A 26,518-nucleotide genomic window follows, 5' to 3' on the forward strand; every position below is an offset into this window, starting at 1 on the left:
ATTCGGCAAAGGATGGCAGCACCGGGTTTAGAATCGGAAGATTAATCAAGTGTTCAAAAAAAAAAATTTAACATTTTTTTTTCAATAAATAAATTTTATTTTAATTAAAAAGTCTTTGACCAGGGAATGATGACTAGAATGTATGAGTATTGCGACAAATACCACAGCCAAGTGCAAATTCTTGTCCAGTTGGTGGATGTTTTACATGTAATGGACATTCATCACAATCATCTCTAGGTATTGAATGTGGTCCAACTGGACATTGTGGATATTCTTTTAATGAGATCAATCGCTGAAAATCATCATGACAAGCGGCACAAAAATGTGTAGAACCAAAACAAAAATAAACGGCTACGGAACAACAGAAACGACATTTATATTCCAGGAAATCTGTACCATGTTTCGGACAAATCTGTGCCTGTGTTACATCCGAACAGCTACCACAAATAAGTTCTTGTGGATTATGATTATTTCCATCATATTCAATATCACAACGTGCTTCACCACCATAATAGGCTTTTTGACATTTGAAACAAAGATAATAAGAATATCTGAATCAATAAAAGAGAAAAATTTAAATTCAATAATAAATCAAAATAATTTTTAATAATAATGACCTTTCCATAGCAAAACCAACTGGATCTTGATAGAAACGAGAATTAGGTGCTGTAATTGCTTCGCACTGATTAAGACCTTCAAATTCTAATCTCATTAATGATTTTCTTTGAACATCTTCATGCAACAATCGTATCGGTTGTAATAATTCTGATAATGATTGATGATCAATAGGAATTTTACATATTGGACATAATGAAAATGTAAATGTTATACGACCATTAGACCAACGTTTCTCCAATACAGTTTTTACACAATCATAATGAAATATATGTTTACAAGCAAGTTGTATACAAGGTGCTGAAAAAAGTGATTCGGAAAAACAAATCATACACATATCATCACCATCTTGTTTTAGATCACCTTTTAAAATAAGAGATGTAGAAAAATTTAAAAAAAGTTATTTTCATTATTCATTTAATAAAATTCCAACTTACTTGTACATCCATTCAAACAAGGCAAACAAGGTGATTCCGCACGAATTCCGCAACAAAAATGTCCACAATTTGATGTACGATTACATGCTTGTAAAGCATGACGTTGACAATCATCATTTTTACAAATATTTTCGCCACCAATCATCTGATCATCGTTAAGACCACAGAATCGACAAATCTTTTGTCGATTATCATTCAAATGTAAATTTTCATCAAATGTTTGATTAATATTATTATTGTGTTCGGATCGATAATTATTCTGTCGAAATTCAATCATAATTTTTAATGATTTTGAATCAGCCACTATTAATGATGAACGAAAAAATTTAATACGGCCACATCCTTCGTGAATATCTACTTTTATTGAATCACAATCCTCTTTCAACATCTATTTGAAAATGCATTAATAAATAAAATAAAGTTATCAGGAGATAATAATTGCAGACAAAATTAACGTACATGACGTTTATGATTTCGTGTTTTTGCTATATTCAGATGTAAAAATCGATCACAATCAATACAAAGATGACCACATATATTACATTGAATGGAAGCGATTGTTTCACCATCATCATGATTATCACAGTAATTCTAAATGATGATCAAAATGAAAATTTTATTAATTCGTTTTTTTTCATATCATCACTTACTTGTACAGAATTTCCATTAACTTTATCGTGATTATGTTTACATTGACTATTTATCGATAATTTTTCCACATCTTTTTCATCAATTACACATAATGATGCCAATGCCATCCATAATATCGACGAATGTATCCATTTATCCGAATTTCGAATATTTTCATCCAATTCGGTTAATTTTAAAATATTTTCCACCAAACTATAACGTGCAATTTCACACCATTTTTCACCAAATTTTCCATCACACATATCTTTAATAAATAAAATAATTGATTGTCCAATTTGTTTGCTTTGATTTCCTTTTAACCATTGTTTATGTTGTTGTCGTATACTAACATCATAATTATCATCATTATAGATGGAATTTATTCGATAAATTGATGATTGCTGAATCCGAGATGATGATGATGATGATCTATTTCCTTTTGTTTTGATCTGTACGGTTAAGGATTTTGCAATACAGGTTAAAAATATATCTATAATGCCTGTGATGTAACGATGATTATGATTATTATTTGCATTTAAACCATCGTCCATTATTTTTAATGATTCATCATTTAAATTTGAAAAAGTTTCTGGTCGTATTCGTGAAATAACACGTCGTATTAATGATAAAATTTGACGTTTTACACGATCTGAACTAGTATGTAATAATGTAAGAATATCATTCAATAATTCTATTTGTTCGGATAAATATTCTTGGCCAACATTTGAACCACTCAATGCCAATAATAATGATAATAATTCAAAACAATAAAAATCATTCGGTATTATTGTCGTATCATCAAATTCTTCCGTTTCATAATTTTTTTGATTTTCATTTGATGATGATAACAATAATAACATTGTTTCCCATTCTTCATAAACACGACGTGATTCATAATGTATTTCATTGACAATATGTGTACAAACTTGACGTTGTAATTCGGATAATTTTCCTGATTGTGAAAATAATATACCGACCATATGTTCACGTAAATTATTATCATTATTCGAATATAATGATGTACGTTTTTTGCCATTCAGATTATGATTGTTTTCATTATTCAGTGATTGACAATCATTTGATGATAATAATTTTCCGAAAACCTGTGAAGTGAGCAAACGAAATACTTGCAATGTTTCCGATTCACAATGTGCAATTTGAACTTGTTTAGAATTCAAAATCATAAAACGATTTGATGATTCAAACGACGATCCATCAATATCATTGGCCAATATTTTTACCTGTCGTACACGTAAACATGGAAATGGTCCAGTCATTTCGATAAGAATATAATGATCATTAGTTGTACAAAGATCCAAACTTTGTTTTGAACTAAGTTCACAATGAAGCCAACCGCAAAATTTTGTATCCACTTCAATTGTTCGAAGTTTTTCATATTCATTAAATTTTGTAAGGAAATTTTTCGATTCTGTACAATTATTACGAATAAATGATGATGATGATGATGATGAACAATCAGATATTTTATCACCACATATTTTCCATGAAATATGACTGATACGATATTCTAGATCACGAGTATTATCCACATAAATACAAATAAATCGTAGATTATTATTAGTATCATTTGAAGATGATTTCAAATAATTAACATTTCGCTGAATTCGAATATATTTAATTTTATTACGATCTTCATTACCACTTTCCCAAAATGTTTCAGTAGAATTATCATTAAGACTTGATATCATTGATTGTCGGCTAGATGTATGTAAATCAAACATTTGTGTTAAATCTTCTGTTATCATTACGATTTGTGTTTGATCTGGTTGTTGTTGTTGTTTCGAACACGAAGATGAAACATTTGCTTTGGCTTTATCCGAATGGAAATTATTATTATCCATTTCTATTGATGAATGTGTTAGTATGGTTGATATATGTGAAAATACTTTACATTCATGTAGAAAATTATGATCAATAGATGTAAATTCCATACCAAAACATCTTATTGCCATAAGTTGTAATGGTGATCCCATTGGTAATAATGGTAATAGATTTGAAATTGTTCTCATCAAACGATGTAATGATTCGGTTACCCAATGATCAGCTAATTCACCAGCCATTTTTAAATTATTAAATGGATGTCGACAAACATCCGAAATGTTTTTATTTTGTTTAAAACATTTTGCATCTTTATCAATAATTATATCATCATTTTGATGATCCAAATCATCTTTAGGCAATAAAGAATTGACAAATATCCACATTAGATCTTGAATTGAATGTAAATTCGATGAATTAATCAATAACCAATTGATTATATTGAGAGCTAATGAACGATATGCCGATGAACATATTGAACATTTTACTAATAAATCATAAATATTAATATTTTTACAAGAAAATATAAATTTCATAACATCCAAACAAATTGATTGTGATTGTTGTTGTTCATTATCAAATTTTGATTGAAATTTTTTAATCAAATCGATTAATGTTGTTGATGGTTTACATAAAAATGGCATTGTATTAATTTTTTGTTTTGAATCTTGATATAATGTTTCATTACTTTTAATTGATTTTTTTGTTTTAATTGGATTTGTTGTTGATGATAAATCATTATTATTAGTTGATGGTTTTGATAAAAAATTATAAATATTTAGCCCATCAATATGACTATCTTGATCATTCATACCGACCGATATTGAACGATAAAATTTTATCGATTTTTTCTTTTTCATTTGTGTTTGCGTTTGTTGATAATGATTATCATCATTATTGTTATTGTTAGCTATATTAAAATCATCATTATGAATAATATCCGGTGAAAGTAAATGTTGATAATCATCACATAATGTTGCTAAATCTGATAGTCGTTCTTCAGCTAATTGTTGTTCATAAACAGATTTTCTTATACCAAGATTATGAAGTAAATGAATGGGAAAAACATTATCCAAATCAGATATGATAAATGGATCGAATAGATTTTGATTCAAAATTTCTGTTGTTAATGAATTTTTATTCATAGTCATTGTTGTTACGGATGATGAATCACGAATCAATTTTGATGGTGTAATTGAAAGTAAAAAATTTACATTTGCCATTATTGATTGATATAAATTATTATCGGTCATCATTGATATTGGCCAAACAATTGATTGATTTTGATCACATTCATTTTGTGAATTTTTAATAAAATCAATAGAATCGATAATAGATTTATCACATTCACATTGTTGTTGTTGTTGTTGATTTCGGGCATTAGTATCATCAGTAGTAATGAGTAGATCACTTGATTGTTGTTTCGATGATGTTTGTTGATTATCACAAGTTTCATCACAACATTTATCATCATTATCATCAACATTATCATTAGGTTTTTCATCATCATTATTTACTAATAATTTTAATTCGGTTAATTTTGGTGTCATCATTGTTGTATCGTTGCATTTAAGATTACGTATAACGGAAATTTGTCGTAAACATTCTGTGGAAACAAATTCCCATATTTGTAAAAGATTTATAAGAATTTCAGGTACGGTATTACCCGATTGCGGATCATCATCATCATCAACATTAACCGTATTTTGGAGAATTATTTCATCCGAATTTAAATGATGATTTTCATTATCATCAATCGAATTTTCAATTTGATTATTATTATTATTATTATTATTATTTTCAAAAAAATTAACATTTGAATTTTCATCCGATATTCTATTATACATTCCCATCAATTGACTAACTTCAACCGAATGACGATAATTTATTTTCTGTTGACGACGATGATGATGATGATTAATATTTTTTTCACGAATTGTTTCATGAATTTTTGTTGAATTTTTTTGTTGAAAATGTTTGAAATTGTTTTTGTCCGAATCATTGTTTGAACGTTGTATTAAATCTTTAGTAATATCAGCATTAAATTTTAGATATGATGCAGCGGTTAAAAAATCATTAAGAATTCCTTCATGCCATATAAATGCAGCAAACATAGCACGTATACATTGTGCTGAACGATTTGAAATGGCTATTTTTATTGGTAAATCTCTTGTAGTTGTATCAATATATCGATTATTATTAATAATATTATTATTATTAGTATGTTGATGATCATTATCAATGATTGTTGAACTTAGATAATTTTGTTGAATATTTTGTAAAAAAATTATACCATTTAGATTTTGTAATAATATCCAACCTTCAAAATTATTATCAAACAATGATGATGATGATCTATACATTAGATTAATATAAGAATTTAATGATTCCTGTGATAAACGTATCCAATAACCAAATTCATTGCGAACAATTTCAATAGCATAAATAATATCGTTTAATGGTATTGAACCGATAATAATCGATACATCATCTAATGATGGCCAATTTCGAATAGGATGATGACCATCATCATCATCATCATTATCGATATTTTGTTGACATTGAATTATCTGAAACCAACCGGGTACAATTAATGATGATTCGATTGATAAATTTTTTTGCTTATTCACATCTTCATCAATATTATCAATATTATCATCACCATCTTCATAATCATAATCATAATCATTAATATTAAATAAATGATTATTATCATTATTAAGTTTATTATTAACATCCGAATCGATAGCCACTAATAATTGACGATTAAAATGTTTATTAAATTGTAATGCCCATGCTTCTGTACGTAATGTAAATGTTAATGATTGTTTCATTAAATTATCCGTAAGTTGTTGTTTACAATCTAATGAAGATATTCGTATCGTATCAATGGGATTTGATTCTTGAAAATTATCAATTATGAAAAAATCTTTTGGATTATTATTATTTGATAATTGATTACAATGTAATTGACCACCATCATCGACAACAATTACATTATTATGAATAGTATTATTATCAATAGATATTGTATTGGATGTTGAATATGCTTGTATACTTTCATTTGATAATCGTACCCAAATACCATCATCATTTTCAGATTGATCAATTATTGTTAACAAACCATTCACTTGAACAATACCAATCTGTTCAGATTGTAATGATGGTAATGAACGAATACGTAAACCAGCACTATCTGAACAGATAAATTTTCTTATTAAATGTTTCATTGGATAATTTTGTTGTGAATTTTTCATAAACCTCGAAGAATTATCATTCAATTGATTATGATGATTATTAATTTGTTGTTTTTTATTAGCAAATTTTGAATTATTCACATTCAAAATGATAAAATTTTCACTTTTTTCATCATCAACAGTAAATTCAATTCGATATGATCCGATTGATGTTGGTGTCCAACTAGCCAAATAATATCCATTTTCAAATGATTGTGATAATATCGTTGTTGATATTTTATCTACAGTATTAAAAGATTTAGAATCTTTATCATGTTTAAATCTTTCCGGTTGAAACAATTCAATTGGACATTCTAATCGTAATTCTTCTAATGAATAATTTTCATAAATTTTCATCATTGTTATTGAATGATAACGTGTTTTATCTTTAACAATAATTTGATATGGATATTGTGAAATGATTTGTGAAATTTGTGATTCTTTTGTTGAAAAATTTGTATAATCAAAAGATGATGATGATGGCGATGAATTGAATGAAATAAAATTAATTTGAATTACAATGCAAGCATTCAAATCATAAACAATTTCTTCATGTTGATCACGTGTAACAATTTTGATTAGAATTTTTTCACCAATTTTTGTATTATATTGATTATGTTGATTATTTGATTGTGTTGAAATTGATTTAACAAATAATTGATAATTACAATGATGACATAATTTTTTCATAATATTCATTGAATTCATTTCCAATAATAATTGATAACATTTATGACAATAATCATTATTATCATTATTAGCTATAACATTAATCAGTGAAGAATTTGGCATAATAAATGCATCATTTTGTAACCATAATGCTAATCTTGCACCAGATGTTTCTGAATTCAATTCAATAAAATCATCTAAAAATGGATGAATATTTGGTTGATGAATTTCATTGAAAAGATCATTGATTGTTTGAATTTTATTCATTAATAATGTTGAATCAAATTCAAAACCTTTTTCAAGTAGATTGATATTATTTTCGAAAATTTTTTCAGCTATTTTTAAATCTGCGACGGTATATTTTTCATATTGTTTAGTTAATTGAGAATTTTCCAACATTATATCCATTGGTTTACAATTCAATAATTCATCAATAATTAAACCAAATAAATTGATTATATTCAATTCAAACATTTGAATCATATTATCAATATAATATAATATTTTATCTTGATCAAAATTTTTCAAATCATTAGCGAAAGATTTTATTTTAGGAAATTCATAACCAATTATTTCAGCTTTAAAACCATAACGTGAATCAATATTTGATGAATGTACATAATCGGATGATGTTTTCAACATTAATGTCATTTCATTACCCGGTATAAAAATACATCGAGAATCTTTACCCATTTTATTCGAATATGATGATGATGATAATAATTTTGATTGTTCAATTTTATCATTCATATTTAAATTTTCATGAAAATTTTGACAACTAAAACGATGATAAATTGGCGATAATAAACGATTTGTTGATGATCGATGATGATAATTATCATTATTTTTTGAATCAAAATTAAAAATATTAAAATTTTTAAGATATTCTTGTGGCAAGTAAATCTTGATTTTTTTTGTTGGAAAAATAACAAAAATTATTATTTAAAAAAAACTGAAATAACAACAACAGTGTACTTACCTCAAGGTAATCTTCCGGTTGTGCTGTACAACATTTTCGATCAAATTCTATGGTCATAAATTTTATGTTTGATGGAAAACGAATCGTATGACTTGTTACATTAGCCGATTTATATGGATGATCAGATTCAACAATTATATGATGAATTTTATCTTTGGCATAAATTTTAGTTTCTGATTCCAATGAATTTCGACGACCCAAATAATAATGATCATATATTAAACGATTTAGTCGTGAAATCAATTCGATTAGATTACGTAACGATATGGCCAACGTATGTAAATGGCTAGGAACAAATTTCAACATTTTCATATAAATCATAAATATTGGTAAAAATTCACGGAAAAAAATCGAATCAAATGTTTGATATAAAATTGTTAAAACTTTCAAATCAATAAATGTTGTTGTTGTTGCGGTCGTCGTCGTTGTTGTTGTATTATCCGAACTATTATCATCTGAACAACTAATATCATTTGATTCGATAGTTGTTGTTGTTGGATGTTGACGTTGATTATTGATAATTGATTCTTTTGAAATTTTTGATTCAATTTTTTCAATTAAATTTTTCAATAATTCTTTACCATAATCGATTGCCATTTGAAACATTTCAATAATACTTTTATGTGCTTCAATCGAATTGAATGTAGAAAAATTATTTGCTGTTGTTGTTGTTGTTGATAATTGTTGATGTTTAAATGTTGATGTCGATGATGATGACGATGGTAAATTATAATACAATATCTGTGGTATTTGACCACGATTTAAATTTGTTCCATTTTTACTTAATGAACAATCCATAAATGTAAAAATAATATCATCATCACAATGAACTTGTGCTTGTCCCATATCACCACTATATGAATATTGACTATAATTTTTAAAAACTATTGCATATTTTATATTCGGTTGAATCGATATTGGTCGATCGAAACGTATGTCACATAAATCATTATTCAAACGATTATTACAATGATTATCATCTTGATAATAAATACCGGATATTGTTGTAATTTTTTTCCATTTAAAATTATTTTTTTCTATACGATTATCATCGAATGCTTGATCTAATAATTGTAATTGATATTTAAATTGTTGAACAGTAGATGAATAAACACGAATACCAGATATATAAATATCTGATTTATTTATTGAAAAACAAATAGCTTCCGGTGATCCAGATCCAGTATTCCAACATTTTGTTGATGATCTTCGACAAAATCTTGATGGTGTTACTAATTCATTTTGTGTATGAAATAAATTTTTTCTTTCATTACCCATCGTTTCATCCATATTAATCAAACCAATTGTACAGGCATGAAATTCACCAATAAATTTTAACAATAAATCACATATAGAATTGATTAATTTTTGTTCATAAATATTTTGTTGTTGTTGTTGTTGTTGTGGTTGTTCATCATTATGATGATTATCAACAGCTTCTGCTGATGCTGTTTCCAATGGATCCATCATAATAGATGTATTAGTTAGATGATATTTATTGTCGAAAAAATGATTCTCATTTCCCGAAATTCCCTGATTAATTTGATTTAATAATGATGATGATGATGATGAACTTGATGACAATGAATTTGATGATGATGATGACGATGATGAATTATGATGATTATCATTTATACAACAATCATTTAACTGTTTATAATTCAATGATGGTAAATGATTTACTTTTGTTGTTGTAGCCATGTTTTTTGTTGTATTATTTTCCAATTCATCATTTTCAAATGATTCAATCATTGCAAGTAATGGTTTGATTAAAATATTTAACATTTTTTCATAAATAAATTTACAATTAAAATCTGGATCAATTTTAAAATTTGATTGAAATGAATATAAATTTGTTAATTTATCTGAAATTTTTTGATAATTTAAATCCATTTTATTGTAATCTATTGTTTTTGAATCAATTTCAAATGATTCATTTAATGAACCAAATGATATTGGAAAAAATGATGTTAATCGAATTGAATCAATATTGAATGATTTTGCTATTGCTGATAATAGATAAAGTTGTTCATTTGAAAATAATGATATTAATGATTGATGATGATCACTTGATGTTGATGATTGTTGAGAAAGTAATTGACATAATATACTCCATTTAAGTTGACCGGTTGGATAGAATGCCGTTGAACATGATTGAAATGTTTGATAACATTCATTTTGAAAAAATATTTCCATTCGATTTAATGTGGATAATTTTTTCTGAATTTTGATATGATTTTTATTGATATTTGTTTGTTGTTGTCGTTGTTGATGATGAATTTTTTTCATTAAATATTTCGTTAAATGAATTGGATTTTGAAGAATATTTGTCAATAATTGACAACAATCATATAATGATTGTGCAATATTTTTCAATTCATCTGATCGATAATTTGAATTTGAAAATTTCTGTTGTTGTTGATCAATATCTGTATTATTGAAAATTGATGATTTTTTCATTGAAAATCGAAAACAATCTTGATTATTATCAAGATTTGTTGTTGATGTTATAGGCATTATCAATCGTACATAAATACGTAATAATTCAAAACCAAAACAAGATATAAAAAGATATCGACGAATTTGATCAATAATATTATCTAATTTTTCAAGTATTTTTTCATCATCAAAACATTCAAAAATTTCATTAAATTTTGTTTGATGTAATAATGAATTTTGTAATAAATTCCAAACATATTCAATAATTAAAATAATTAAATTTAAACATTTTGAATTTATTTGTATGACAAAATCTTTCGATACTGTAAATGGTGATCCTTCATCATCAATATTTAATGTTGGAAAATTTAATAAATTATTTGTACCATATTGATATAATGATGATGATAATGATAATTCATTTGATTCTAATTGTTTATAAAATATGGTTGGTATTTGACCAGAATTAACATCCGTACCATTATTTGATAATTTTGATGTTTTAAAATGAAACATAATCTGATCATTTGTACAAACAAATGATTGTCCATTTGAACCACAATCAGAATTACTACCATTAATAGCTGCACAAATAACATACCAACGATTTGCATATATTAATAATGGTTCATCAAAAAATATTTGATATTTTTGTCTTGGTAAACATTCATAATGTATAATATCAGTTTCACTTAATAGATCACCATCACGTTCAATTTCACTTGAATCAAAACCAATATCATAAATACGTATTTGTACATTATATTCACCACGACCACCATATAAACCAATACCACCAAATATAATATCACAATCGGTTGAAAAACGAATAGCTTCAATAGTATTTGATGGATAACTCCAACCACTACCATATTCTTCAAAACGACAAACTTGATTATATTCTTCGGGTAATAGATTTTTTGTTAATAAATTTGTTAAATGATTATTATTATCCAATTTATTATCTATTTTCATTCCTAATAAATGTGAATGTGTCAATGATACAAGTGTTGAAAATAATTCCAATGCTAATTGTTCGGTTGTTTTTTTCAATAAACAATTATCCGATAATGGTATTGCAATATCTGGCTGTATAATTGATGGTAAATATTTTATCCTAAATTGTTCATTTGTTGATAAATCATCATTATTCATTCGATTTAAATTGATCAATGATGTTGGTATTGATTCATGATATTTTGTTGTTCGTTCTTGTAAAATCAATTTTTCAATTTTTTTCGAAATTTCCAATGAAATCAAATTATAACGTGAAAATTCATCCATTTCAGTATTGAATGTCCAAAAATTTTGATAAAATTTATCGATAAACATTGATGAATATTGATCATAATTGATTGATTGATCAATAATATCCGATTGTTGTTGTTTCAATATTGAACATGTTCCATTCAAACGTGATACAATCAATATATTTGAATCAAGATTATTGAATTTGTTGCTGTTGTTGTTGTTGTTGGTTGTTGCATCATTGATTTCGTCATGATTTTGTTGTCGATTCAAACAAAACCAATGACGACATTGTTTTTGTTGTTGATAATCAATTTTTGAATAATCATCATCATCATTATCAACAACTGTATTATCATGATTTGATGAACAATTTGGTGGTATTAATATAAGATTATTTTTTTCAGCCAATAATTTTGATTTGGCAAACATTTCTGAACTTAATAGAATTTCATCATAACGAATAAATGTAAAATCACCTGATGCAGATATTTGTGTTGCTATTCGTCCAAATTCTGGTCCAATACAATCCATACGATCAGGAAATGTATTCCATTGAAATGTATTTAGTTGACAAAATTCATATGGTCGACGACCAAGTTGTCCTTGTTGATTATTACCAAATGTTATTACTTCACCTAATGATGTTAACAATATTGAATGATTAGAACCAGCAGCAATTTGTTTAATATATCCTTTGCAAACAAATTCTAAATCAATTTTTGTTGGTTGAAATCGATTTTCCAGATCACCAACACCTAATTGTCCAAATTGATTTGAACCGAATGTAAAAACTTCATTTTTATCAGTCAACAATATTGAATGATGTAGACCGGCTGAAATTTGTACAATATGATTTGTTAAACTTAATGGTAATATTGTTGGTGATATTGATGTCATCATCATTTTTGTTGAACAATCAATATCTGGATCAATAAATTCTAAATTATTTAATTTTGTTGAACTCCATAAACTTTTTGATGATTTGGTTAAATGTTGTTCATTTTCATCATCATCATCATCATCATCATCATTAGCATTAATTTTTTTATCAATTGTATTCGAACAAATTGAATATGTTTGTGAACATGTTGAACATATACCACAATTAATACATCCACTATTACCATAACCACAACAGATACAGAATTCTTTATTATTCTGCATACTATTATTATCATCATCATCATTGATTATTGTTAATGATGATTTACATTTTGTACCATTTTCTGTACAATTTGAACATCGTATACAACGACGACATTTTCCATAAATAAATGTATGATGGCCAGAAATTTTTGATAATTTTGAATCAAGACTTGTTTTCAATGATGAATTTTCATTAGATGATTTTGTTATTTTTGATTTTATTGTTTGTGAATGAAATGATGTTGATTGATTATTATGATTATTAATAAAACCACATTGACCTTTGTTAGAAAATCCACTTGTTACAACCAATCCTTTTGTTGATAATATTAACATATGTGCTTTACCCAATACAATTGATTTAACTTTAAAATCTTTTGGTAGATTTGTAACCAAACCTTTTGAATTTGAATATTGTGAATCTTTACCAAAAAGATAAAGATCACCAGATTTTGTAATGATTGCACTTGTACCATGATTACAAGCAATAAATGCTGGATTGGAATCAATTTTTGCTTGAAATTTTTTCACACGATTAGGTTTATTATTAAAACGATAAACAGTTGATCGTGTTGATTGATCATCACCATCTTCACCTCGTTTTGATATACCAACAAAAAATATTGTACCATCATCAGCCAATAATAATGAATGATTACCATCATGACCGATAGCAATTTGTTGAATTTTTACCGGTTTTGGTAGATTCAATAATGACCATTTATTATATGAATAAAAATGTCTTATACCAAGACTATGTGAATTACCTGTATAAAATACTTTTCCCTGATTTGTCAAAAGTAATGCAAAATCTTTTCCAGTAACTAATGTGGATAAATTTTTCAATTCAAAATAATTATTTGTTTCGATTAATTTCAATAATGATTCATTCAATGATTTTTTCATTATTCTCTGTTGTTGTTGTTGTTGTTTTACGTTTACGTTAGAATTTTGATATGGAATCATAAAATTATTATGAACAGAATGGCCACAATATGAATAACAAATCGATGATAAACGAACAGTAAATTCGGATGAAATAGTAAATGTATTTGATTCATTTAATATTTTACTATTATTATTATTAGTATGTTGTTGTTGTTGTTGTTTGGATAAATCAAAATTTGTTAATTTAATCGGTTTGAATTCACGTACATGAAAATAATCATCTTGAATCACTGAAATCAATATTAGATAATCACCATCGGTTGTAGCTAATGTTGATTGTTTAAATTGTTGATAATGATTATTTGATAACGATGATGTTTTTGGCTGTTGTTGATCATCATCATTTTTATCATCATTAAATAATTTGATAATATTTTTAAATTTTAATGAACGTGAATCAATTTGTATGATTTGATTGGTTGACCAATCGGAATCTGGTTGAACATATAGATCACCATCAATATAACCAATCCAGCCACCATTACCACCACCATCAACATCATGATGACAATATTCATTATCATTTGTTTGTTGTTGTTGTTGTTGTTCATCGCATATTGTTTGATTAATGATTGAAAATTCATTTTGTATCGATTTCGAATAATTCGATATGTCCAATGATGATGAATATAATTCCTGTCCTTGATTAGTACAATTATAACCCGAACCAATAATAAATATATGATTACAACGTAATAATATTAAATTTTGTCCATCAAATGTTAATGATGATTTTGAACAATTTTTATGTTTTAAATTTTTTTGATTATGATGATGATGATAAACATGATTAATATGGAATGATTCACATAATGATTGTTTTGAAAAACCTAAATAAGACCATTCAGGTACAATATATTTACCCAATAAATATGAACATGTATGTTTATTAAGTAATATCATTATTTCGGGTATTTCAATTTCAAATCCGGATTGTGCATTTGTTGTTGTTGTTGTTGTCGTCGATTGTTGTTGTTGTTGTTGTTGGAGATGATAATGATTACGATGATGATGTTGATGATGATCATGATGTTGTTGTTGTTGTTGTTGTTGAACAACAATCGAATTATTATTACATTCAATAAGTAATATTTTAATACAATTCAATATTTTACCAGTATCACCACTTGCAATCGATAATGTTATTAATGATAATAATGATAATTCTAAAATTTGTTGATAATAATTTTCATTCAAACGTATGGAATTTATTGTTAATGAACAATTATTAAATATTGATGAATAGGACATTTTTATCATTGTTTCAATTAATGAAAAATATCGTTCAATCATTGATGGTGGTTCATTTCGTAAACTTTCCGGCTTTAAACATTGTAATAGATTATAAAGTGATTCTAATGATCGTATACAAATCATTGGATTTTGTTCATATGTATCTTTGATTATATCAAATACAACATTTAATCCTAATGATATTGTTTTTGGTATATTTTTAACTGAACCATATTGTTGTTGTTGTTTAAATTGTTGTTCATCTTCAAATAATAAACGATCAATGAATGATGATGATGATGATGATGGTTGATTATTCGTAATTTGATTAATAAAATTATTATTATTAATCATTGATGATGTTGATTGAAGTTGACGATTGATTGATACATTTTGATTAGTATGATTATGACTAGAAAAATTTGAATATTTTTTAAGAAAATTTTCCCAAATAAATGTCTGTTTAACAGTAGAATATATTCGATGATAAGTAGGATTTGTTGTAAATATAATCATTTTTAACAATGATACATTTCGATTTATTTTTGTTGAAAATAATTTCGATGAATCACCATTATTATAATCATTATCATTATTACCAAATTCTAAATTATCATTATCATTGGGTAAATTATTTGCCAAAACAATTTGGTTGAAATTTCCAACATTCAATTGATTTTGATTATTATGATGATGATGATGATAATTGAAATTATTAATGACGGAAAATTCATCATGTATTTGATGAATACGTCTGACGGCATTTTTTCGTCTCATTACACGTTTTCTTGTCAATTTATTGGCTATAATTAAAAAAAACAAAACAATGTTTGACGAAAATCGTTTCATTTGTCAGCCTAATTATCGAGATTATCATTCTTTTTTTTCATACCTTTAAAAATGGAATTCGAACCATTATAACCATGATTATTACATTGTTGATCATCTTCAGATTTCATGACTAGAATTTGTTGGTTAAATAATATATGGTATAAGCAAAACCATTAAATATCCATTGTTTTTAGCCGAAAAAAATAAAACAATTCATTTGTCAAATGATGATGGAAAAAAAACATCATTCAAATTTTTTGACAATTCGAATATAAACAAAAGAATATTCTGTAAAAATAGAATTCACCTATTTTAACCTAAATAGTCATGATTCTATTTTTTTTCGAATATTCTTTTTTTTTCGAACAAAATACTCTTCGTTCGATTTCATCATTCGGCGAAAATCCGTTCGAATATTTGTTTGTTTGTTTTGTTTATTTTGTTTTACGAATTTCAATTGATCAATCAATCAATCAACCTGATTACAACCTGATTGGTGATTGAAATCCCCCCAAAAAAATGAAATTAATCAAATATTTTTCAATTTGATAAAGGTAAGAGATGCAATTTTGAAAATATAATTTCGGGATTTCTTTTCTTTTCTTTTCCTTTTCATGTTCTCATTCTCATCTTATTTTTCTTCTGTTTTTTATTTTCGTTTTTGTTATTGGTTTTCTCTAACCAGCCATCAATGATGATCATCGGAAAAAAATGCCGAACAAAAATTGTGGTAGAAGTTGTATCCATACATGCGTGTATATTGTATTCGTTGTTGTATGTGTTTGTGTGTGTTTGTAAATTAATGTGGGAGCGGCCGAATATCTGAAATCCAAACAACCAAAATGAAAAACAACAATAAGACGACGGTAACTTTATCATTAGCTCGTTTTCTTTTAGTCTTCATCATCATATAACCATCTTCGTATACGTAATACTCGCGGTTTCGGCTTTACATAATATACACTGGATTATAAGAAAACATCAAATCATCATCATATTATTTATCAACGCAACCGCGTGGCCAATCATCATCATCGTATCGCGGCATTATGATTATCATGATGACAAGAACAAACAAAATATTGGTCTGTTAACTTTTTTTCTTTTAGTTTAATTTGATAATTAATTAGTTTTTTTATGCTGTTTCATTCAAATCATTATCATTATATAACTCTGTAGATTGATTTTAGACTGATCATCATCATCATTATCATCATCATTATTTAATTGTTTCTGTGATTCTGTTTTTATTCTTGTTGTTGTTCAAGTTATTTTTAAATCATCACCATCATCGTCATCATTCCATTTTATATCTGTAAATTATCCTTGGGTCATTGATATGATGATAATATTGTTGAAAATCAATATTTATTTGATGATTATATTGACACACGCTTAGCATATGGCATTGATAATGATTATTTAAATGTTATTTATCATCATTGTCATCAATAGCAATCATCATTAATTTCAATCAAAATTGGATAATTGTATCCAGGCACATCAAGATTGTAATTTGAAGAAAAATATATGAATCAGTGCAATATATTTTCATGAATTTTATTTTATTTTTCTTGTGCATTGAAAAACAAATGTCAAACACAAATAAGACGATAATAATATGATAATAATGCAATTGTTGAAGCCTGATATTAACCGAAAAAAAATTATCGTTACATAGTGAATTTGATAGAAAATTTTATTTTCAACAATAATCATTCATTTTTGTTCATTGAGGTTGTGAATATTATCAATTCCAATTCATCATTCATATCATCAACAACATTAACTTCAGAATTTCTTTTTATCGATCAATCAATCAATATTCAAAACAAATAAACGAACGAACAAACAAAAATCAATCATCGATTTGATCAATTAACCTTCCGAAAAAAAAATTAAACGACAAACAAAATTTAGGCCAATCACGAACAACAACAACAAAAGAGCTTGATTGATATTATTAGAATAATTTCGATCAATAATAATGGGACCAGATAATGAAATCTTATTAGATCAATCAATTTCATTGAATAATGATAATGAAAATCATATGAATGATTCGTCAATACAAATTGCAACAAAAACCAAAATTGTTATGAATCATTTCAATGATTATAATGAAAATGATAATAATGATGATGATTATTATAATCCATCTTATAATTTAAAACATTCCAATGTAAAAAAATTCATTCCATTTTCTCATCATAATTTAGCTATTAATAACGATAAAAATGAGGTAAGTCTAATTTCTATTCTCTACTTTTTTTGCTCCTCTTTTTCATTTTAAAATTACCTATACCGATAATTTGGTGTTCTTAATTTAATCTATAGTTAGTGTTTGTGAAATAAAAAGAGAGAGAGAGAGAGGGGAGAAAGTTTAATATTTGTTGATTGATCATCATCATCATCATCATCATCATTTGTGTTGACTTGGTTACCCATGATCTATTTACAATCATCTTTTATTATTACCGTTGTTTTAGGGTTTGGTTTTGAAACAAAAATAAATTTTTTTAAAAAAATTGAGTCCTTGCGTGATGATGATAATACACATTATCTTATACATATAGGTACTGAAATATATTCAAACAACAACATAAAAAAACTGAAAAGTCATTTCAAAGTTTCTTTGTTTGAAATATCATTTTTCTCTATTTATTTCGTGTGTGTGTGTAGCACATTTGAAATTTAAAGTTTTGTATATCTGGTTTTTTTTCATGTGTGTGTATTCGAATCGATTACGAATATCTTCACTATCAATCTACACCAAATTGGTAAATTGCATTATATTTTGTTTTAGATGAGAAATTTTTTCCTTATCATTTCGTTAAAAACAAATAATTGTAGATTGAGAAGAAAAAAAATAGTGTGAATGTTCAAATCATTTTAGGTTGTGAAAATTTTATGCAAAAATTTCCGTAGGAAATTAAATTGGTCATTTGACTCTACTGAGTGAATGGCCTATTTCCGGAGGAAAAAAAATTGTTAAAATTTTTTTATTGTCCAAATTTTATTTTCATTCAATCTTGATATGTGACTTTTCTCTTCCGGATGTTTTCGATTATGATGATGATGAATGAGGAGATTAAATTTATTGGTCGTCGTTTTTGTTGTTGTTGAATCACATTTCTATTTTCAGCGCGAAAAAAAATTTCACGGAAACAAATTATTTATTTCATGTAAATAGTAGAGGACATTAGGAATTATTTGAAAAAAAACAACAACATTCATCAATCAAATGATATTTGCACTCAAAGTACATATAATTTGATTGTTGTTTTTTTTTATTTTTGTAATCAAAAACAACGTTGAGATATCAATATTTTTTTTATCAGTAAAGATAATTCTAATCAAAATAATTTAAAATTTATAGTTTTTAAATGGCAATCAACATCGATTAAATGGTGGTGGTAAAATGAATAATTATGAAAATCAAGCAATGATACAAATAAAAAATTCAACAATAATGATGACCAATGGATATCATCATCATAACCATCATAATGATCATACAATTAAATCATCTTTTGATCAAAATTATTCGAATGGTCAACTAAATCATCAAATAAATGGTGGTAAAAAAAATGGTTTTTGTCATCATGAAAATGAAAAAATTTCCAATGGAATACATCACAATGCTGATGATAATGATAAAGTCAAACAATCGAATGGTGGAAACGGATTCATTGTTTTTGGTAATAATGGTTGTCTGCCTGTTGTTGATGATGATGATGATGATAATAATGATACTCAACAACACTGCCCTAAACTGCAATTGTCTTCACTTAAAAAATCAAATTATCCATTTGTTAATGGTACAACAAAAAATGGCATTTTAAAAAAATATCCGACTGAAAAAAATGGCTTCAAACATTCATCAATATCATATTATTGTTCAACAGCGACAACAGCAACAGATAATTCAAAATTGAAAATAAAATCAACACCTGATAATCGTTTTAATCGTTATGAACAACCGCCATATCATATCGCCTTTCTTTGTTATATTAGTTATGCTGTGCTTATATTATTTGGTTATATTCGTGATTTTATGCGTAAAACTGGATTAGAAAAAAATTTATCTGCAGTTGAACGTGATCGTGAGGTAAAAAATTTATTTGATTTTGTTTAAATTCTAATCTTTCTTTCACCTTTAATTATTCAATAAGGGATATACATCTTTATATAAAAGTTTTGAATCATTTTATACTCGTAATATTTATCGTCGTATAAGAGATGCATGGAATCGACCAATCGCAAGTGTACCCGGTGCTGAAATCGATGTTGTTGATCGCTATTCATCGGATGAAAATTGGACATTTGAGTAATGAAAATTATTAATGCTAATCACAGCTAATTACTGATCAATTTTTTTTCTATATTTTCAGGTATCCTGGAACAAAATCTCGTGTAATCAATATGGGATCATATAATTATCTTGGTTATGCTGAAAATAGTGGACCGATACATGAAAAAGTTATCAAAACAATTTACGATAATGGTGTTGGCATATGTTCAACACGTAATGAATTGGGCCATAATGAACATGTTAAACATCTGGAGCAATTAATGGCAAGATTTTTAGGTGTCGAAGCGTGTGTTGTTTTTGGAATGGGTTTTGCAACAAATTCAACAAATATACAATGTTTTGTTGGCCAAGGATGCCTTATTATGAGTGATTCTAATAATCATGCATCATTAATTTTGGGTTGTCGTCTTTCGGGTGCAACTATACGTAAATTTAAACATAATAGTAAGTTTTATTTGATAATGACAAGGTAATTATTCATTTTTTTCTGTGCACAGATATGAAAGATTTGGAACATGAAATTCGTAGATATATTGTTGAAGGTCAACCAAAAACGGGTGAACCATGGAATAAGATTATTATTGTTGTTGAAGGAATATATTCAATGGAAGGAACAATCGTAAATTTACCCGAATTGATACGTATCAAAAAGCAATATAAATGCTATATTTATTTGGATGAAGCGCATTCGATCGGTGCACTTGGACCAAATGCACGTGGTGTAATCGATTATTTTGGATGCGATCCATCCGATGTTGATATATTGATGGGAACATTTACAAAAAGTTTCGGTGCTGCCGGTGGTTATGTAGCCGGTAGTCGTGATCTTGTCAATTTGATACGGATAAATTCATTTAGCCATTATTATGCTAATCCAATGTCGGTACCGATTGCTATGCAAATTAGCTGTGTAGTGCAATCATTATCAGGTGAAGATGGTACCGATGATGGCCGAAAGCGTATACAAAAATTAGCACATAATTCACGATATTTCCGCAAAAAATTACGTCAATTGGGTTTTATTGTTTATGGCCACGATGATTCACCTGTTGTACCGTTATTGCTTTGTTTTTGTTCAAAAATTGCGTAAGTTTTATTTTATCGTTAAAATTTATAATTTTCTCATCGAAAATTTTTTTTCAGAGCCGTAATCCGTATGGCCCATGATAAAGGTCTTGGATTTATTGGTGCTGGTTATCCTGCCACACCATTAACGACCGGAAGAGTTCGTTTCTGTATATCAGCTGCCCATACCAAAGATATGCTAGATCGTTCATTAAATGTGATGAACGAAATTGGCGATAAGATTAATATCAAATATTCAGCCGAAACTGTTGACGATGATAATGATGATGAAATTTATGATTATGATTAGGTTACTTTTTATTCAAGAAAAAAAAATTCTCATATTTCCGGGTAGTCTGTGATAAATAACGATAATGATGTTTGCTACAAAATAACCTTTAACGGTAAACTCTGAACTTCATCATTCCTTCAACTTTATAGTTATTCATTCCAGACGAAAAATTGCAATTTTTAGTCAATCAAAAAACAATTATTAGAACGACATCGATGTCGAATTTATATTATTGTAAAATTATCCTCCAAAAAAATGCCATTTTCTTATCAAATCAAATCAAAAAAAAAAAAAAAGACATCAAGGTTTTAAATTTATATATAAAATATACACAAACATTTATTTAAAGAAAAAAATAATAATTAATTCGTAAATATTTTTGCTAAAATAATTCTTACACATAAACACACACACACACAATCAAAAGATGTTCATTATTTTATTTTATTTAAATTTCTTTTCTGTATATTCTCTTTTTTTAAAAAAAAATATGAAAAATCTGTTATCTTTTCTGGCTTTTTCTTTATATATAAAAAAAAAACTCATTTAGGCATTCCATAAAATTATAGGGGGGAAAAAATAAACAAAAATAAAAATAACAAAATTCAAAGATTACTATAAATGAAAAAAACAAATTTCAAAAAATGATCAAAATTATTAGAGTTACAAAAATATGTACAATCATCGGAATTTATCAAATTATAAAAATTAAATCTCTCATATGCAAAACGATTACAATTGTTAATTAGGTGCAGTGATGATTGAACTTGACAAGAACAAAAATTGCAAACGGAAGAATTTGAAATACGGAAACGCGAAAGATATTGATTAAATTTTCCATGATTCGTTAAAAATTGAGTAATGATAAAACCTGGTATCAAACAAGAATCCAATCGATGTTGAATAGTAGGAAAAAATTTCTTAGTATACGAGCCATTGATAGAAGATTGCCAAGCGAGATTCCAATCGTACAATAATTGTGTATTAAATCCATAATAGGCAGACGATAAAGAAATACTGTTATAAACGATAGAGTCCAAAAAAGCTGCCAATTTTGCAAAGTAGTCAGCAAGATCATTGCCAAAATTTCCATTATGAGACTTAGTCCAATTAAGGCAGATATGTTGACCATGAATTCTCGAAAAGATATTCTGAACTAACTTGTTCGTAGAATAAATGTTTCGGATACTCATAAGAGCCGATTTCGAATCACAAAATATTCTTGTATTAGATGCATTGTTTTCAACAATCCAAGAGATAGCTTGGAGTATAGCAAATAACTCGGATTGAAAGACAGAGCAATCATTAGCCAAACGAAATTTTTTGACCAGAAGTGGCGAAAAATCATTAGCACCAGAGAAGACAACAAAAGAAGCACCAACTTGTCCATCAATCTTGGAGCCATCTGTAAAAATAACATAATCATGGGCAAAGTCACAAACATCATCAAAATCATTACAAGCAATAGAAATATTGATTTTAGCTGGATGGATAGTATCAGCAAAGTCCAAAGGAAGTTGATAATCAGAAAATGAATTATTATGCTTGATTGAGAAAATATTCGAATAGAATCGTAGTTTTAAATCAATTGGAGGACATTTGGCAATAACCAAAGAAGCTTCCAAAGACACAGTTCGAAAAGCACGAATCATACCAATAATAAAAGCACGTTGAATGCTCAAAAGTTTCTGTCTTTTGGTAGAGAAATTCAAAACATCACACCAAATCGGGCAAGCATATAAAATCATTGGCTCAATGGCCTGTAAGTATATAGTACGGAGAACATCAAAAGAAAGACCCCAATTAGAACTATATTTACGTCTTATTATGTTGTTAATTTTCAATGATTTTGATTTAATATAATCAAGATGTGCGTTCCACGTAAGCTTAGAATCAACAATCAGACCAAGAATTTTGATGTTCGGCACAATATCAATTTTACGACCATTTAAAACAATGTCAGGTAGAGTAAATTTCCGACGCTTTGTCACAAGCATTCCAGTAGTTTTAGATGGATTGAAAGATAGACCATTTTTAAGACCCCAACAAGAAATAATTTTCAAGGTTTCATTGGTAACTCTTGCACAAACAGAAATATCGGCATGCTCACAAAACAACAGGCAATCATCAGCATAAGCTTGAATAGAACAAAGTGGTGGTAGTGGTAATTTTAGTAAACCATCTAACAGAACATTCCATAATAATGGTGAAATTTTCCCACCTTGTGGACAACCACCTGAAGCACATTTAGTTGCGGAAGCATTAAAAAGTGGTAATTCAACACAACGATTAGTAAAATAATCCAAAATTACATTATAAATGTTTGGTGGTATTTCAAAACGCCTTAAATGTTTTAAAATGATGTCATGACGAGCAGAATCGAATGCACCACTTATATCAAGAGACACAACGAAAGCGAAGCTCTTCCGTAAAAAGACCATTTTGATTTTCTCCACTAAAGAAGCCAAGGCTGATTCGGTAGATTTTTGTGGAAGAAAGGCAAACTGATTTACAGCCAACTTACGATTTGTAAGTAGGTAATGTAGTAAACGTCGAGCAATAATACCTTCAAATATTTTTCCTAGGACGGGTAATAACGATATTGGTCGATAAGAACGGTATGTTTGGTTATTGTTCTTCGGAATCAATTTAACCAGCGACTTTTTCCAACATTTGGGAAAGACACCAAAAGTTAAACATTTATTGAACAAAGATACGAAAAATCGAGGAAAAATGGAATGGATATTTTTGATAATATTGGCTGAAATAGCATCATAACCCGGACTTTTATTGTCATTTTCCATACTAATGGCAAAATCAGTCTCTTTTGTAGTAATCATCAAATCATTTGGAGTTGAACAAGTGGAACGGTACCATGAATGTATTTGATTAACTGTAGCATTATCAAAATCCGGATAAAATTTATCTAATAAATAAATAGCAGTATCAGAAGGAGAAGACGTCCAAGTATCATCATCTTGTTTGACCGATTTTAGAATTTGATTTGTCATGGAAGGATTCTTCCAAAAGCAAAAAGCTTTTTTCCAAATTGAAGTTCTGTCGAGAGAGGCAAAAAAGGCATTACATTTTTTGATATTAAAAGAGCACAAGGAATTCTTAAAATTTTCAACACTATCTAAATAATGTTTTCGCCATAAGGTTCTATTAGTGGAATTCCTTTGCCTCTGATATCTTCTTCTAAGATTTTTCATAAGCAAAAGTTTCATGGTTAAATCATTTGGTAACTTTTTAGCTTCAAAATGAGGATTTAATAGCGGAAGATTTTGATCACATAGATGTTGAATAGAAGACATAAGATCATCGGTAAAATTTTCAATCTCATGACGTGTTGAAAGACAATTAACAGCAACATTAAAGTTGTGTAAAACCGACCTACCAATGTGATGGAAGTCAGTCCAATCTATGTTTTTAGTACGATATTTCCTGGTTAAAGATCTTGGGATTGTAGGAAAAGAAGAACCATAGCAGAAAGATATTAGATTATGATCAGAACCAGACACCAAATCTTCAGTTTTCCAATCAGAAATTAAATTCGAGGCATTACCATTTATAACTATCAAATCAATGGCACTCTGATATCTACCATTATCAAAAGTCATGGAGCCGTCATTTAACACCATCAAATTATTGCTACAAATCCAATCCATAACCAAAGAACCACGTTGATCAATTATATCACCACCCCAAATCGAGTGACGAGAATTAAAATCACCAGAGATGATGATAGGATAAGAAGAAAAGGTTGTCAATATGTTTCCTAAATGTGCAAGATTCTGTTCAAGACAAACAATACCATCATTTCTTGAGAAATAAATAGAACAGAGCACAAACGGCCTAGAACAATTGACAAGAGCACATGAACAAGTGGAGGTAGTAAATTGAACAAAATTAAAAAGATCGAGACTTGAAATAATGGCACATTTCGGATTAGACGCATGAACCATTTTGAATTTTGTAAAACCATTAATCGTATTCGTTTTATGAGGTTCTTGAACGCAGAAAAGAAAAGAATTTAAGTGTTCGGAATTAGTAATGAATGCAGATGTTGACTTTAGACTATGCTGTAAATTTTGATTCAATATCTTGATATTATGATTAGTACCCATAGTCATAATAATTATAAGTTTTTTCCAAAGCAGATTTATAAAGCGGGCATTCCTTACTGAAGACCGAATGATCAATGTTCACTAATTCCGCATTCTCTCTACGATTTTGATTAGTCCAGATACAATTAACACATCGAGTAGTTGTAATTTGAACAGAACAGTCTTTTGATGAATGACCATCGTTACATTTAGAGCAAACTGGATTATTGTTACAAAATTTTGCAATATGACCAAAACGAAGACATTTGAAACAATGACGAACATTAACATGGTTTTTGACTAAACAGCATTTATAGCCAATAAATAAATTACCCAGATTAGTACAAATTTGCCAGATCTGAGGCGAAGCCTCAAGAATAACGAACTTAGAACCGACACGGTCGAGTTTGGAGAAGGTAACTTTTAAAAATTGACCCTCAAGCTTCAAGCAGTCTTTAACAGCTTCATTTTGTGACTCAATTGCTCT

The 26,518-nt window shown here is 27.5% G+C and overlaps 3 protein-coding genes across 5 annotated transcripts; 1 reads left to right on the forward strand and 2 right to left on the reverse strand.

Annotated features, from left to right (window-relative positions):
- Nucleotides 1-58: 58 nt before the first annotated feature.
- hiw (MYC binding protein highwire) lies at nucleotides 59-15,791 on the reverse strand. The gene is made up of 9 exons (XM_075824401.1): nucleotides 13,473-15,791; nucleotides 11,132-13,094; nucleotides 10,089-10,786; nucleotides 8,406-9,992; nucleotides 1,703-8,329; nucleotides 1,512-1,643; nucleotides 1,053-1,440; nucleotides 618-978; nucleotides 59-551 (listed from the first exon to the last, which is right to left on the reverse strand). The coding sequence occupies exons 1-9, from the start codon at nucleotides 15,774-15,776 to the stop codon at nucleotides 134-136; spliced, it is 14,478 nt and encodes a 4,825-aa protein (XP_075680516.1). The 5' UTR covers nucleotides 15,777-15,791; the 3' UTR covers nucleotides 59-133.
- Nucleotides 15,792-15,828: 37 nt separating this feature from the next.
- Nucleotides 15,829-16,520, reverse strand: LOC142646169 (uncharacterized). Its single transcript, XM_075824402.1, has 3 exons — nucleotides 16,315-16,520; nucleotides 15,891-16,225; nucleotides 15,829-15,834 (listed from the first exon to the last, which is right to left on the reverse strand). The coding sequence occupies exons 1-3, from the start codon at nucleotides 16,379-16,381 to the stop codon at nucleotides 15,829-15,831; spliced, it is 408 nt and encodes a 135-aa protein (XP_075680517.1). The 5' UTR covers nucleotides 16,382-16,520.
- Nucleotides 16,521-16,650: 130 nt separating this feature from the next.
- Nucleotides 16,651-22,468, forward strand: LOC113790070 (serine palmitoyltransferase 2-like). Of its 3 annotated transcripts, XM_075824404.1 has the most exons (8): nucleotides 16,651-16,807; nucleotides 16,939-17,338; nucleotides 17,433-18,495; nucleotides 19,633-20,364; nucleotides 20,429-20,583; nucleotides 20,648-21,012; nucleotides 21,066-21,654; nucleotides 21,712-22,468. In XM_075824404.1, exons 3-8 carry the CDS (start codon nucleotides 18,241-18,243, stop codon nucleotides 21,941-21,943), a joined length of 2,328 nt encoding a protein of 775 aa, XP_075680519.1. In that variant the 5' UTR covers nucleotides 16,651-16,807; nucleotides 16,939-17,338; nucleotides 17,433-18,240; the 3' UTR covers nucleotides 21,944-22,468. The 3 variants fall into 3 exon arrangements, with proteins under 3 accessions (XP_075680519.1, XP_075680520.1, XP_075680521.1); XM_075824405.1 differs by lacking the exons at nucleotides 16,651-16,807; nucleotides 16,939-17,338; nucleotides 17,433-18,495 and adding an exon at nucleotides 18,962-19,033 and having other exon boundaries at nucleotides 21,712-22,466; XM_075824406.1 differs by lacking the exons at nucleotides 16,651-16,807; nucleotides 16,939-17,338; nucleotides 17,433-18,495 and adding an exon at nucleotides 19,483-19,515 and having other exon boundaries at nucleotides 21,712-22,466.
- The last annotated feature ends 4,050 nt before the right edge of the window (nucleotides 22,469-26,518 follow it).

The sequence above is a fragment of the Dermatophagoides pteronyssinus genome, unplaced genomic scaffold (genome assembly GCF_027571235.1).
Source record: "Dermatophagoides pteronyssinus isolate colony J.1.1.1.1 unplaced genomic scaffold, Derpt_VIB-CSIC_2022.12 sq0093, whole genome shotgun sequence".
NCBI lineage: Eukaryota > Metazoa > Arthropoda > Arachnida > Sarcoptiformes > Pyroglyphidae > Dermatophagoides > Dermatophagoides pteronyssinus.